This window comes from Podarcis pityusensis (assembly GCF_964106645.2).
Source record: "Podarcis pityusensis genome assembly, chromosome: 18".
Classification (NCBI taxonomy): Eukaryota; Metazoa; Chordata; class Lepidosauria; order Squamata; family Lacertidae; genus Podarcis; species Podarcis pityusensis.
The window spans coordinates 10,995,584-11,007,922 of record NC_138043.1 but is presented as its reverse complement, the minus strand read 5'-3'; the positions used below and the strand labels follow the sequence as shown (position 1 = coordinate 11,007,922).

General features: G+C 48.6%; 1 protein-coding gene and 1 long non-coding RNA gene across 2 annotated transcripts in view; one reads left to right on the top strand and one right to left on the bottom strand.

Annotated features, from left to right (window-relative positions):
• Positions 1-12,339, top strand: part of NCAN (neurocan) — a 60,944-nt gene that overhangs the window by 19,362 nt on the left and 29,243 nt on the right. The window contains exons 3-5 of the mRNA XM_080988738.1: positions 7,078-7,479; positions 8,788-8,962; positions 10,659-10,786. Coding sequence (XP_080844864.1) covers positions 7,078-7,479; positions 8,788-8,962; positions 10,659-10,786 — 705 coding nt within the window. The remainder of the gene's footprint in view (positions 1-7,077; positions 7,480-8,787; positions 8,963-10,658; positions 10,787-12,339) is intronic.
• LOC308467575 lies at positions 7,378-11,403 on the bottom strand. Its single transcript, XR_013981231.1, has 3 exons — positions 11,143-11,403; positions 9,413-9,603; positions 7,378-7,490 (listed from the first exon to the last, which is right to left on the bottom strand). It is a non-coding gene; the product is annotated as an uncharacterized lncRNA (long non-coding RNA).

Below are 12,339 nucleotides of genomic sequence, written 5' to 3'. Positions count from 1 at the left end.
CGGGGCAGCTAAATGGAACTTCCCTTTCCAGGAGCAGCCTATTTCCGAATGTCACCTGCGGTGGGGTGGGGGGGCTTCTGGGAGAAGCTCTGGACTTCTAGCAACAAGTAGGAAGGCTTCCCACTCCCTCCAAATCTGGGATCTGTGGCCAAAAAGAAGAAGAAAGGGAAGCTGCTTCCTTCAGGCATTGCTTGCCAGCTTACTTGTGAGCACCTAGACCAGGGGTAGGCAACCTAAGGCCCGGGAGCCAGATCCGGCCCAATCACCTTCTCAATCCAGCACGCGTACAGTCTGGGAATCAGCATGTTTTTATATGAGTAGAATGTGTCCTTTTATTTAAAATGCATCTCTGGGTTATTTGCGGGGCATAGGAATTCGTTCATTCCCCCCCCAAAATATAGTCCAGCCTGCAACATGGTCTGAGGGATGGCAGACCGGCCCCCTGCTGAAAAAGGTTGCTGACCCCTGACCTAGACGGAACACTGTTCGTGGGCTGCAATATATGCATCTTGCTCCTTCTGGTCTGTAAGGCAAGAAAATAAGGAGTGGCAGCCAGATCAGGCCAAGTACCCTTAAGAACCTGGGGATAGAGATAGACTGCCTCTGGGCTTGGAGGCTCCACGAGGGCATGAGAAAGCCTGGCTGCTGGATCAGCGCAATGGTCCATCTCGCCCAGCCTCCGGCTCTCGCAGTGGCCAAGCAGGGGCCCCAAAGGGGAGCCCACAAACAGGATCCAGGCACAGGAGCCACTCCCATCCCATGGTTTGCAGCAACTGGGATTCAGAAGCACGGCTGCCCCAACTGTGGAGGCAGAGCAGAGCCACCAATAGCCCTTTGCTACCTGAGTTTATCCCCTCCTCTTTTAAAGCCATCCCAGTTGGTGGTAGCCTTGCCGCCTCCTGTGGCAGGGAGTTCCATAGTTGTGCCATATGAAAAAGTTCTTTCTTTATCCGTCCTGACTCCCCAACGTTCAGCTTTCGAGTTCCACTCTTGGAGAAAGGCTTTTCTCCACCCGCTCTCTCCCTGCCATGCACAATGCAACTCTTGGCTGCTTTCTTTCCTCTGCCCCAAATCTTCCAACGTTCACCTTCATTGGATGTTCACGAGTTCTAGGGTTATGAGTTCTAGTTTCCTCTACGGCTGCTATGCAGAATTTTATAAATTTCTATCCTGTTGCCCCTTACTCACCTTTACTTTAAGCTAAAAAGCCCCAAACACTGCAGAAGCTTTTCCTCCAAAGAGAGATCTTATATACCCTCCAACATTTCTCTGATGAAAACAGAATCGTACAATAGTAGAATCATACAGTTGGAAGGGACCTCTGAGGGTCATCTAGTCCAACCCTCTGCAATGCAGGAATCTCTGCTAAAACATCCATGATAGGAATGTCGTATTTAATAATAATAATAATAATAATTAATTCAATATAACAATAATTTTATTATACCCTGCTCATCTGACTGGGTTACCCCAGACTGGGTGGCTTCCAACATATATAAAAACACAATGAAACATTAACCGTTAAAAAACTTCCTTCTGCAGGGCTGCCTTCAAGTTGTCTAGTTACTTATCTCCTTGCCTTGTGGGTTGCATAACTCCAGACCCTCCAACATTTCTCCAGTAAAAATAGGGACACTGGGACGGCCTGGTTCTAGTGTTATGAGTTCCAGTTTCCTCTGTCCACTTCCTCTACACCTTGCACAATTTTATAAATTTCTATCAAGTCGCCTCTTACAAGCCTAATCCAAAGAGTCCCAAATGCTGCTGCAGCTTTTCTTCCTAGGAGAGATCTTAGGGACAAGATCCTGTTTGGGAGAAGAAGCCTGGGTTTGGGAAAACCTTGTAGTTGCAGGCAAGAATCTGGGATCTGTTTTCTGTCCCCTCCTAACCCCCCCCCCCCCCCGCAACCCACTGTAAACAAACAAGCTGCAAACGACCTGCCAGCCCTGCCAGCCATAAGCATCAAATAATGTACGGGTAATTAAGTATTAATGGTAACTGGAAGACAGGCATGAATAAGGAATGATGCACAGGAGAATAGGAAAAAAAGAATCTCAATTCCTCTGCCAAGTTGTGTCAGGCAGGGTGTTTCACCTCCCCCCACCCCCATTTCTGCCATTCTGTGGCTGAACAGATCCAATATCTGGGCCAAAATTCTGACTTCCTGCTCTGACATTTATCCTCCCCACGCTAAAGACAACAGGGTTATGTTGTGATGCCTCTCTGAGCAGTGAGGACTTGGGGAAGGGAAGTAGCTCACAGCATCTCAGGGCAGCGCAGACGACACTGAGGCAGATGAACCAGGCAATGCCCTCCAACATTTCTCTGATGAAAATAGGGACACCCATGATCGCTGCAGATGGTGACAGCAGTCACGAAATGAAAAGACGCCTGCTTCTTGGGAGGAAAGCAATGACAAACCTAGACAGCATCTTAAAAAGCAGAGACATCACCTTGCCGACAAAGGTCCGTATAGTTAAAGCCATGGTTTTCCCAGTAGTGATGTATGGAAGTGAGAGCTGGACCATCAAGAAGGCTGATTGCGTGGCGAGTTCCCGCCCCCCACCAGGATAAATAAAGACACGAGACACCATGGTTTAAGGTTAAATGGGCGAATTAGGCCACAACTTTATTGAATTCAGGAATGAGAGGCATTGGCTTAGGCATTGGTCCTAACTATCCGGCTCCAGCCCATTTGCTGGAGACACGGGGAAGGGTTAACACTATATCGGGGGAGTCTCCCGCCGAGGCACGTCGACTAGGAGCTCCCCTGGGTCACCGCTCGGGGGCGTGCCTTTGGCCCACACCTCCATAGGCTTCGGACAGGGTCACGCCCCCCGGAGTCCTTTAAGGGACCACCCTTCGCTCACTGGGGGGAGGTGATGGCGTTCCTCCCCCCCCACATACTCTTAACCCCTTCTTACCAATGCCTATCGCCAATGCCGAGGAGTTGTGACGAGTTGCTACGAGGTAGGCGAAAAACCAAATGGCTGTAAATTGCCAGTTGGGAAAAATTCCTACCATGCCCCATGCGGCGACAGACCAAAGTCCATAGCAAAGTCAGAGACCTACCTAAAGGGAGGGAAAACGTGGGGGCTAGCTGGCGAAAAGAGGGTGAGCCCCCTCTGCACCAGCCCTAAATAGGGCAGACACGGCCGGGATTCCCCTGCTCTCGCGGGGGCTGAAACCAGCCCCCGCTCACGTGGGGGGTGGGCGTGAAGCCCGCAACCCCACCTCCTGGGCAGGCCGGAAGTGGCTTTGCCGAAGAATTGACGCTTTTGAATTATGGTGCTGGAGGAGACTCTTGAGAGTCCCATGGACTGCAAGAAGATCAAACCTCTCCATTCTTAAGGAAGTCAGTCCGGAGTGCTGGAAGGACAGATCGTGAAGCTGAGGCTCCAAGACTTTGGCCACCTCATGAGAAGAGAAGACTCCCTGGAAAAGACCCTGATGTGGGGAAATATGGAGGGCGCAAGGAGAAGGGGACGACAGAGGACGAGATGGTGGGACAGTGTTCTGGAAGCTACCAGCATGAGTTTGACCAAACTGCCAGAGGCAGTGGAAGGCAGGAGTGCCTGGCGTGCTCTGGTCCAGGGGGTCACGAAGAGTCGGACACGACTAAACGACAACATTTTACATCAGGAAGCTTCTCCTGCACACGTAGACCTCGTGGGCACATCAACATTGGTCACCTTGAGCCAACTCCAACCTCTCCGCTGAACCTGCCTCACAAGGTTGTTGTGAAGGAAAAATTTGTAAAGGAAGGGATTGTGTGCAACACCTTCCACAGATAAATGGCAGGAAATAGGATATAGGATTTGAGCTGCCTTGAGTCCCTGTCAGGGAAAAAAGCAGGATATAATAATAATAATAATAATAATAATAATAATAGGAGAAGAAACTGAGAATGATCGGGAACATGCTAGACAGAAAATCCTATTAAACTCAGAGGGACTTAGTTCTGAGCGAAAATGCTTAGGATCACAGTGTAAGGCAGCCCAGTCTTGACTAAGTTACCTGGGAGTAAGCTCTGTTGAATACAATGGGGCTTACTTCTGAGTAGACAGGGCACGGCTCAGTTTGCAATAAAGGAATCAACACTCCCCACGTTTCCTAGGAAATGGCTGGCTGCAGAAGCATTGCAATTAAATAATTTAAAGTGGATTGGTGACATTTTCTTCCAAAAATATAGAAAGGGCTTCGTATGCCAGCTTCACCATTTCCTTCATTTAGCTCAGTGATTTCATTTTCTGTAGAAACAGGACTCTGTTTCTGCACCTACACGCAAACCACTTTTAATTGTCCTCTGAGACATGGAGGAAAAGGGAAACCGGGACATTCTGGGATCAAATCAGAAACCGGGATGGCTTCTGTAATTCCGGGACTGTCCCTGGAAAATGGGGGCACTTGGAGGGTAAGGAATGGTCTGGCTTGCCGAAAACCACTTGGGTCTCTTTCAGCCCAACCTGCCTTGCTGTTGTGAATCCTGAATTGCAGGGGGGTTGGACTAGATGACCCTTGGGGGTTCCTGCCAACTGCACAATTCTATGTTTCTATGATAGGATGCTGGATTAGATGGGGCCCCTTAGGCCTGATCCAGCAGAGCTCTTCTTGCATTCTCATAGAAGGCTAAACCACTTACTATGTTTTTGTTTATAAAAGTGTTTGTATACTGCTCTCTCTCTCTCTCTCTCTCTCTCTCTCACACACACACACACACAAACAAACTGTTTACAACAATAAAAACCCCACACAATAAAACCATCAAAAAGTTAAGATTAGTTAACCACACTGCGGAATGACGCATCCTTAATTGCCATGGAGGAAATTTGCGGGAGATCTGGAGCCGTGCTAACCATTGCACAGCACAGCCCTCCCTTTCCTGGATGGGGCACCTAGCAGCCGAGTGTCAGGATGCATGTGAGAATCCCTGGAGTGCAGTTTCAGCTTCCTAGCCTGGGCTTTGGAAAACAGGCTACTGAGCTGCCCTTATTGCTTGTAAAAAGGGCAGGGGGAAACTGGATGGTCCCAGAGAGCCAAGCTCTCTGGTTCATCTTGGCTTCAGGACTATACATTCAATTTCCTTTTGTTTCTTCTCCTCCCTCTTTTTTAACTCCCTCCACCCTTCCTGGTTACCCTCCCCCTCATCCTATAATTGGGTCCAGCTGGCTGCAGCAGAAAATCAATGCTCAGAGTGAGCAAGGGTGTCCGTCGCAGCCACGGAGATGATTAATTTCACCGGTTGCAAAGTCCACAGAGCGGTGCTTTTCACTGCTGCAAAAAATTCCCTTCTGTGACCAGTTAAGGCAGCCTTCTCTGGCCCTCTGTCCTCCAGGCAGTGTGGGGAATGCCTTTTCTTGGGAGTGTGAAAGCCAACATCCCTCCAGATTGATGGGGATGGATTGAGGATTAAATCTGCAAATTAAAATTTAAACCTCCTGTGGGTGGGAGAAATATGAGAGTAGAATAATAGCACTGTTGAGCTGGAAAGGGACCCTGAGGATCATCTAGTCCAACCCTCTGCAATGCAGAAATATGCAGCTGCCCCATACAGGGATTGAACCTGCAACGTTGGCATTATCAGCATCATGCTCTAACCAAATGAGCCAGACAGGATGTGAAGCCCTTTTAGCACAGTAAAAACACTTGTGTGCTTTTGCAGCTTGATGGAAGCAAGGAATTAGGCAATTGTGCCTTTTTACCTCTCTATTTGTGGTCTGCTCATCTTCCTTTCTCTGTCCCTGTTGCTAAGAATGCACCACACATTTTAGTAACAGAAAGCAAAAAAACTTTACTTACATTTCAATGCAGGCAGCAAATACATCAAAGTACCATGCAGGTGAAAATATCTTTTTGTTACAAAATACCAAATTGGTTTTCTTTTTCTTTTCTTTTTTATATATAATTTTTATTTATTTCCATTTAATAATATACGTTCACATCATTACAACCCACTCTACGTCCCTGGCTCTTTAGAGCCTATCAACTTCCTTCCCTCCCGCCTCATGGCTTTCAAAATTAACCTTTATATCATTGCATTTGTACATTTTCCAATTCTAATTACACTCATTACAAAATTGTAAGCAATTAACATCACTAGCAGGGTTGTAATGAGAAATTTTCTACTTTTATATATTTATTTAAATTTTGAGTTCTTTTGTAATTTCCAAATTGGTTTTCAAAAGGGAGTCCAAAAACCTATTGATTTTAGCTGACCTGTTCCAAGTATGACTTAGCTGGAGCCAGCAAGGTATAATTGTTAGAGCATTGGACTAGGAACTGGGAGACCAGGGTTTGAATCCCGGCTGTCCCATGAAGCTTGGGGTTAGGGTGACCTGCCTCTCCCAGCCCAACCTACCTCTCAGGGCTGTTGTCGGGACTAGATGAGGACCAAGAGCTGGGAGACAGCAGGCTTCGAATCGCCACTCAGCCACAAAGCCTGTGTCAGCATCGCCCTTGAGCCAGTGCCACCAACTGGACTCGTCCACTTCAGCCCCGACTGGGCCAGGCGAGCTGGGCGGCACTTCCAGAGACCACCTTCTGCACAGGAACAGGTCAAAGTGCTGTGGACTCACAGCTTAGAATTGTGAGCACCGGATTCACTCCAACAAGAAGACAGTCGTCGCACAGCAGAGTCTAGCAGAGCATAGCAGAGTATATAAACAACTCGGAGAGCAGCTCTGTAGAATATCTTCTTCATTCTATCTACAACTATTATACAACTATATACAGAGCTAAATAGGTCTAAGCATAAATGAATGCTGCACTGCACTGAGTGTCTGCAGCTGCTCTTAGCAGCAACCTTATCTCTACACACGATCTCTAACAGTCTCTCTCTCTCTCCGACACTGACTGACTGACTGACTTGGTGCTGGATCAGAATAAGTAGAGAGCAGAACACGCCTCCTCCTCTCTGGAGAATCAGCAGACTCCCCAGGAGATTCTTGGATATGGGAGGGGTGAAATCTCCTCAGCCTGCAGGGTGACCTTGGGGACCAGTCACTGCCTCTCCCAGCCTCACCTTCCTTGCAGGGCTATTGCTGGGAGCCACAAAACAAACCCATCTTTTCCTTGCAGGCTCCCAAGACAATGCGAAGGTGATCCACATCAACAAAGTCCACCACCAGCCTCTCCGGGTTGGCCTGGCGGAGCCCGTTGCCCTGCCCTGCCTCTTCCTCCTGCAGCTGCCCGCCTCCCTTGGGCCCAACGCGCCTCCTGACCCCCCTCGGATCAAGTGGAGCAAGGTCCAGTCGGCCTCGGGGCAGCCGGAGGATGTCCCCATCCTGGTGGCCAAGGACAACGTGGTGAAGGTTTCCAAAGGCTACGAGGGGAGGGTCTCTCTGCCTGGGTACCCCTCCTGGCGCCACAATGCCACTCTGCTGCTCTCAGCCGCCCGAGCCAGCGACGCCGGGCTCTACCGTTGTGAGGTGGTGGCCGGGATCCACGACGAGCAGGACCTGGTGCCTCTGGAAGTCACAGGTGAGAAGCATCTGCAATAGTAGTGCATTCTCAATAATAATAATAATAATACTTGTATTGAAAGAATTTCAATTACCGGTATAAGGAAATAAAGTGATGCAAAGGGGGGAAAGTGAGGGGGGAGAACAAATACAAGAAAAAGAGAGAAACTAGAATCCAAAGTAATAATTGATATGGTGTTATTATCCTAATATCTATGTTAGATGTTAATACCCTACTACATTCTGTAAAAACGTATTCCAAATGTTGTCATATTTGTCCAAACAAAGTCTATGTCTGTAAGCAGTCCGTTCATAAGTTGCAAGTGTTGTCATATTGTCAATCCATTGATTAAGCGGTATCCTATCTTTGTTTTTCCAATTCATCAGTTTCAGTCTCTTGGCCACCATTAGGGCGCATAGAATCCATTTCCATTGTCCCGTTGTTAATTTCCATACAACAGGTATATCGTTCAAATGAATATTCTCTGCTGAAAGATTTAACTTTTCCCAGTAGCAGCGGATTCTTAAGAGGGAGTTTTGGTCCTGGTCTTGCTTATTTGAAACGAGGCTGGTCTCTTCAGCGAACAGGGCCTTTTCAGTAATGGCGCCTCCACAGTTCCTCAAGGGGTCTGATGTCATGGACTGGTTGGATGCAGAATCATGGTGGGAGGAACCAGCTGGGGAACCCCCAAGGGAAGAAGGCTCAGAGCCCAGGGAGGGGTGGTGGGACAGCAATGAGTGGTCAGAGGGAGAAGAAGGAGAAGCCTGGGAGAAGGAGGTGTCAGGAACTGAAGAGGTAACAGGACTTAGTGAGTGGGGAGAGTCTGTGGCAGAGGGAAGTCCAGAATCAGAGGCAGAAGCTGAAGCAGGAGAAGAGGAGGGAGGCCAAGAGACAGAGATGGGTCAGGCTGGTGAATGAGGAGAGGCATGAAAAGAGAGGAGGAGAGGTTGGCTGCATGCAGGCATAGTCTCTGATTGCTTGGGGAAAGTGCTGGAAAGGAGAGGACTTAGACGGCTGTGGGGGGCAGGGACCTTCAATCTCGGCAACTGCTTCATGGGAGAAGACCTATTGGGGATGAGCGGCTGTGCTGATTAGGCCTGATGCTCAGCCAAGTCTGTGCAGATCGTGTTTTTGCTAACAAAGAGTTAACTCCAACTTGAAGAGTATGATTTACTGCTGGCTCTTGCTCTGCCTGCCTGCTAAAGGGTATTGAAACCAGCTCTTAGAAGGAAGTGAAAAATATAAAGCGAGCAATGCCACGAAGGTCCTCAGGATAGGTGCCTAGGAATTTTACACCCTCTTGTGCCCATTTCCTTGCCCGCCCAGGTGTGGTTTTCCACTACCGAGCTGCCAGCAACCGCTACGCGCTGACCTTCCCAGAGGCCCAGAAGGCATGCGAGGAGAACTCGGCCATCATTGCTTCCCCTGACCACCTCCAAGTGGCCTTCGAGGATGGCTATGACAACTGCGACGCAGGGTGGCTCTCTGACCGCACCGTCAGGTACATGGAGAAGGCATCTGCCACTGTTCTCTGATTTATAAGGAGCAACCCTGATTTTCTGTCTCAATACTGCCCCCGGTTAATACGTCAGTTTGTCCCCCAATTTGGGACAGCTTTAAAGGGGGGAAGGAATATAAAAATTCCTAGGTTGTCAGTAGCTACCCGTAGGTGGCTTCAACACTTTGGAGCTCTTGATATCAGGCAGGTGCCTTTTTGCTTAAAACATTTTTGGTTAGGCAAGTCTGCCCAGATATCTCAACCATTGATGTGCTTTAGTTTTTTGAGGGTTTTGTTTTCTTCTGATTGCTTCATTCTTTTTGTAAACTGCTTTGAGGTTGTTACTTTTTAACAGAAAAAAACCCCAAGCGGTAGATCCATTTAATAAATAGGTCCATTAAATAAATGGATTAATAAATTAAAAAATAAAAATAAACAAGGCAGCTACATCACCTCCAGCATCAGAGGCAGTCTATCTTTGAATTCCTGTTCCTGGAAACGGCAAGAGGGGAGTTTCACTGCTGTTCTCAGATCCTCCTTATGACGTTCCCATTGGGACCCCTGGTTGGCCCCTGGGAGAGCAGCAAGCTGGACAAGGTGGCCCTCTGATCCAGCAGACGCTCTTCTCATTTTCTTACAGCAGTCTAAGTGAGAAACAGTCTAATAAAGCTCTGGTTCTAAGATGCAACCTTTCCAGACCCTCCAGGTGTGCCTATATTCCATGGACAGTTCTGGATTTAAGGAAGCTGTTTCGGTTTCTGATTTGATCCCGGAATGTCCCGCTTTTCCTTACGACGTCCCTCTTTTCATCCAAGAAATGTTGGAGGGTCTGGAGTTATGCAACCCCCAAGCCAAGGAGATAAGTAAATCACAACCTTTAGAAGACATCTGAAGGCAGACCTTTTACAGTCCTACCTCAGGTTACAGACGCTTCAGGTTGCGTTTTTTGGGGTTGCAGGCCGCCAAAACCTGGAAGTACCGGAATGGGTTACTTCCGGGTTTCGGCGGTCGCACATGCGCAGAAGCACTAAATGGCGCTTTTTGCATGTGCAGAAGTGCCAAATCGCAACCCGCCTGTGTGCAGACGCGGGTTGCGAACTCTGCAGGTTGCGAATGTGCATCCCACACGGATCATGTTCGCAACCCGAGCGTCCACTGTACAGGGAATTTGTTTAACATTTAATGTTTTATTATCTTTTTATATATGTTGGAAGCTTCCAACATATTATGCCACCCATCTGACTGGGTTGCCCCAGCCACTCTGAGCAGCTCCCCACAAAAAAAGGAGACGTAAAACCACAATACAACATCACACATTAAAAACTTCCCCAAACAGGAAAATAGGATGTCCCTATTTTCATTGGAGAAACATTGGAGAGTCTGCCTTTCCTTCGTAGCTTCCAAGAGGGGGGCTGGGGAAAACAAATAGGGACCCTTTGCTGAGTAATTGTGATACGTGCTGATACCAAGGTGGGCTCCCTGTCCTGCCTCCCACCCCCATTTCCCCCTCCCCCTCTTCTCCCTGGGTTGCCCCCCTGCTCTGTTCTTCCCCCCTCCCTTCAAAGGCATTCCAGCTGCTGGACCTCCATCCAACCAGCTCTTTTCCTTTGGCAAAGGATTCTGGGAGAATCCTGGCTTGCAGTGCTCCCCTTCCGTCTTCCCTCCCATCCAACGCTCCCCCTGCTCCTTCCTGGCACAGGTACCCCATCACCCTCTCGAGGCCTGGCTGCTACGGGGATCGCAACACGCTCCCGGGAGTCCGGAGCTATGGGGAGCGGGACGCCGGGGAGGCCTACGATGTCTACTGCTACTCGAAGGAGCTTCGGGGTGAGTACGGCCCGTGCAAACGGGGCAGAGGGCAAAATATACGCACCCAGCACTTTTGGAAACAGAACCACAACCGTCCTTTGAAATCCGGACTTCTCTGAATTTTGCAATGCAGTTTCTTGGTCAAGCAATGGGTGCAGAGCATTGTTGCCAGCGAGTTCTCCCCGGAGCAAGCCCCATTGAAGTTAATGGACCTCTAAGATAACCATGCCCATTATGCCTGAAAACCATGAGGCCTAGAATCTTACTTGGGGTTGCTCCCAGCTAATCCTGCTCAGAGCAGTCGTGCTCATTGTTTTCAGTGGGTTGACACCTTATTCATTTACCATTATTTCTTTTGTGCATTTACAACATACCTTTTCTCCTAGCAGCTCAAAGCGGCATGTGTAGTTCTCTCGCCACAACAACAACCCAGTCAGGTAGGCTAGGCTGAGAGGCAGTGGCAGGCCCAAGGTCACCCAGTGAGCTTCAGGTGCTGAGTGGAGATTTGAACCTTGGCTTCTCCGTTACTAGTCTGACACTCTAACCACTAGACCACCGCTGTCTCTTCAGTGCTAACTTCTGGCATCATGCAAGAGAAATAAATTTATGGGTCCAGATTTCTCCTTCAAGAAGAAATGTGTGTGTGAGAGAGAAAGAAAGAGAGAGCCAAAGCATTAGACCATGGTGCTGATAACACCAAGGTTGCAGGTTCAATCCCTGCATATTCCTGCATTGCAGGGGGTTGGACTGGATGACCCTCAGGGTCCCTTCAACTCTACAGTTCTGTGTTTATGCCAGATAACCTTCCTAAAAGGAAGCAGGCTATTCCTGGGATAGCTCAGTTGATAGATCATGTGACTCTTAAAATCAGGGTCATGGGTTCAAGCCCCACATTGGGCAAAAGATTCTTGCATAACAATAATAATTCAAAAATAAGCATGCATGGACCTGATGGCCCCCTTTGGGCCTGATCCAGCAGGTTTCTCTTACGTCCTCATCGCAAGCAAGTATAGCAATAGGAAGTAGCACCCCACAACTCCAGTCCACCGCCCCAGTGATTGCAATGCAAACCCCAGACTTATCTGCAGATTCCACCTTCTGATTCACAGACCCTCCCAGTGTCCCTGTTTTCCAGGGACAGCCCCGGATTTAGAGAAGCTGTCCCTGTTTCTTATTTGATCCCGGAATGTCATGCTTTTCCTTAGGGCGTCCCTATTTTCATTGGAGAAATGTTGGAGGGTCTGGATTCACCACTACCCCTTAATCCAGCATTTGCCAAGAGGCTGTAACCTGCAGCTCCCTTTATCAAACACTGAAGCCCAGTTTTGCTCTGTTTTGGGACATTTTCTGCCTTGTGGACGTCAAGAAGAAAGGTTCCCAGACAGCCAAGCGGTGTTTCTGAAAACAGCCCGAGAAGATTTTAATCCTCAGTCTGTTTAGAAATAAAACACAGACGCAAACCCGAGGGAGCGCTGATGGATCGTTGCCTGGGGTTGATCCTCAGTCACGATGAGCAGAAACGGCCCATTTCAACAGCCCCAGACAGCTTTGCTAATGAAATGAAAGGCACC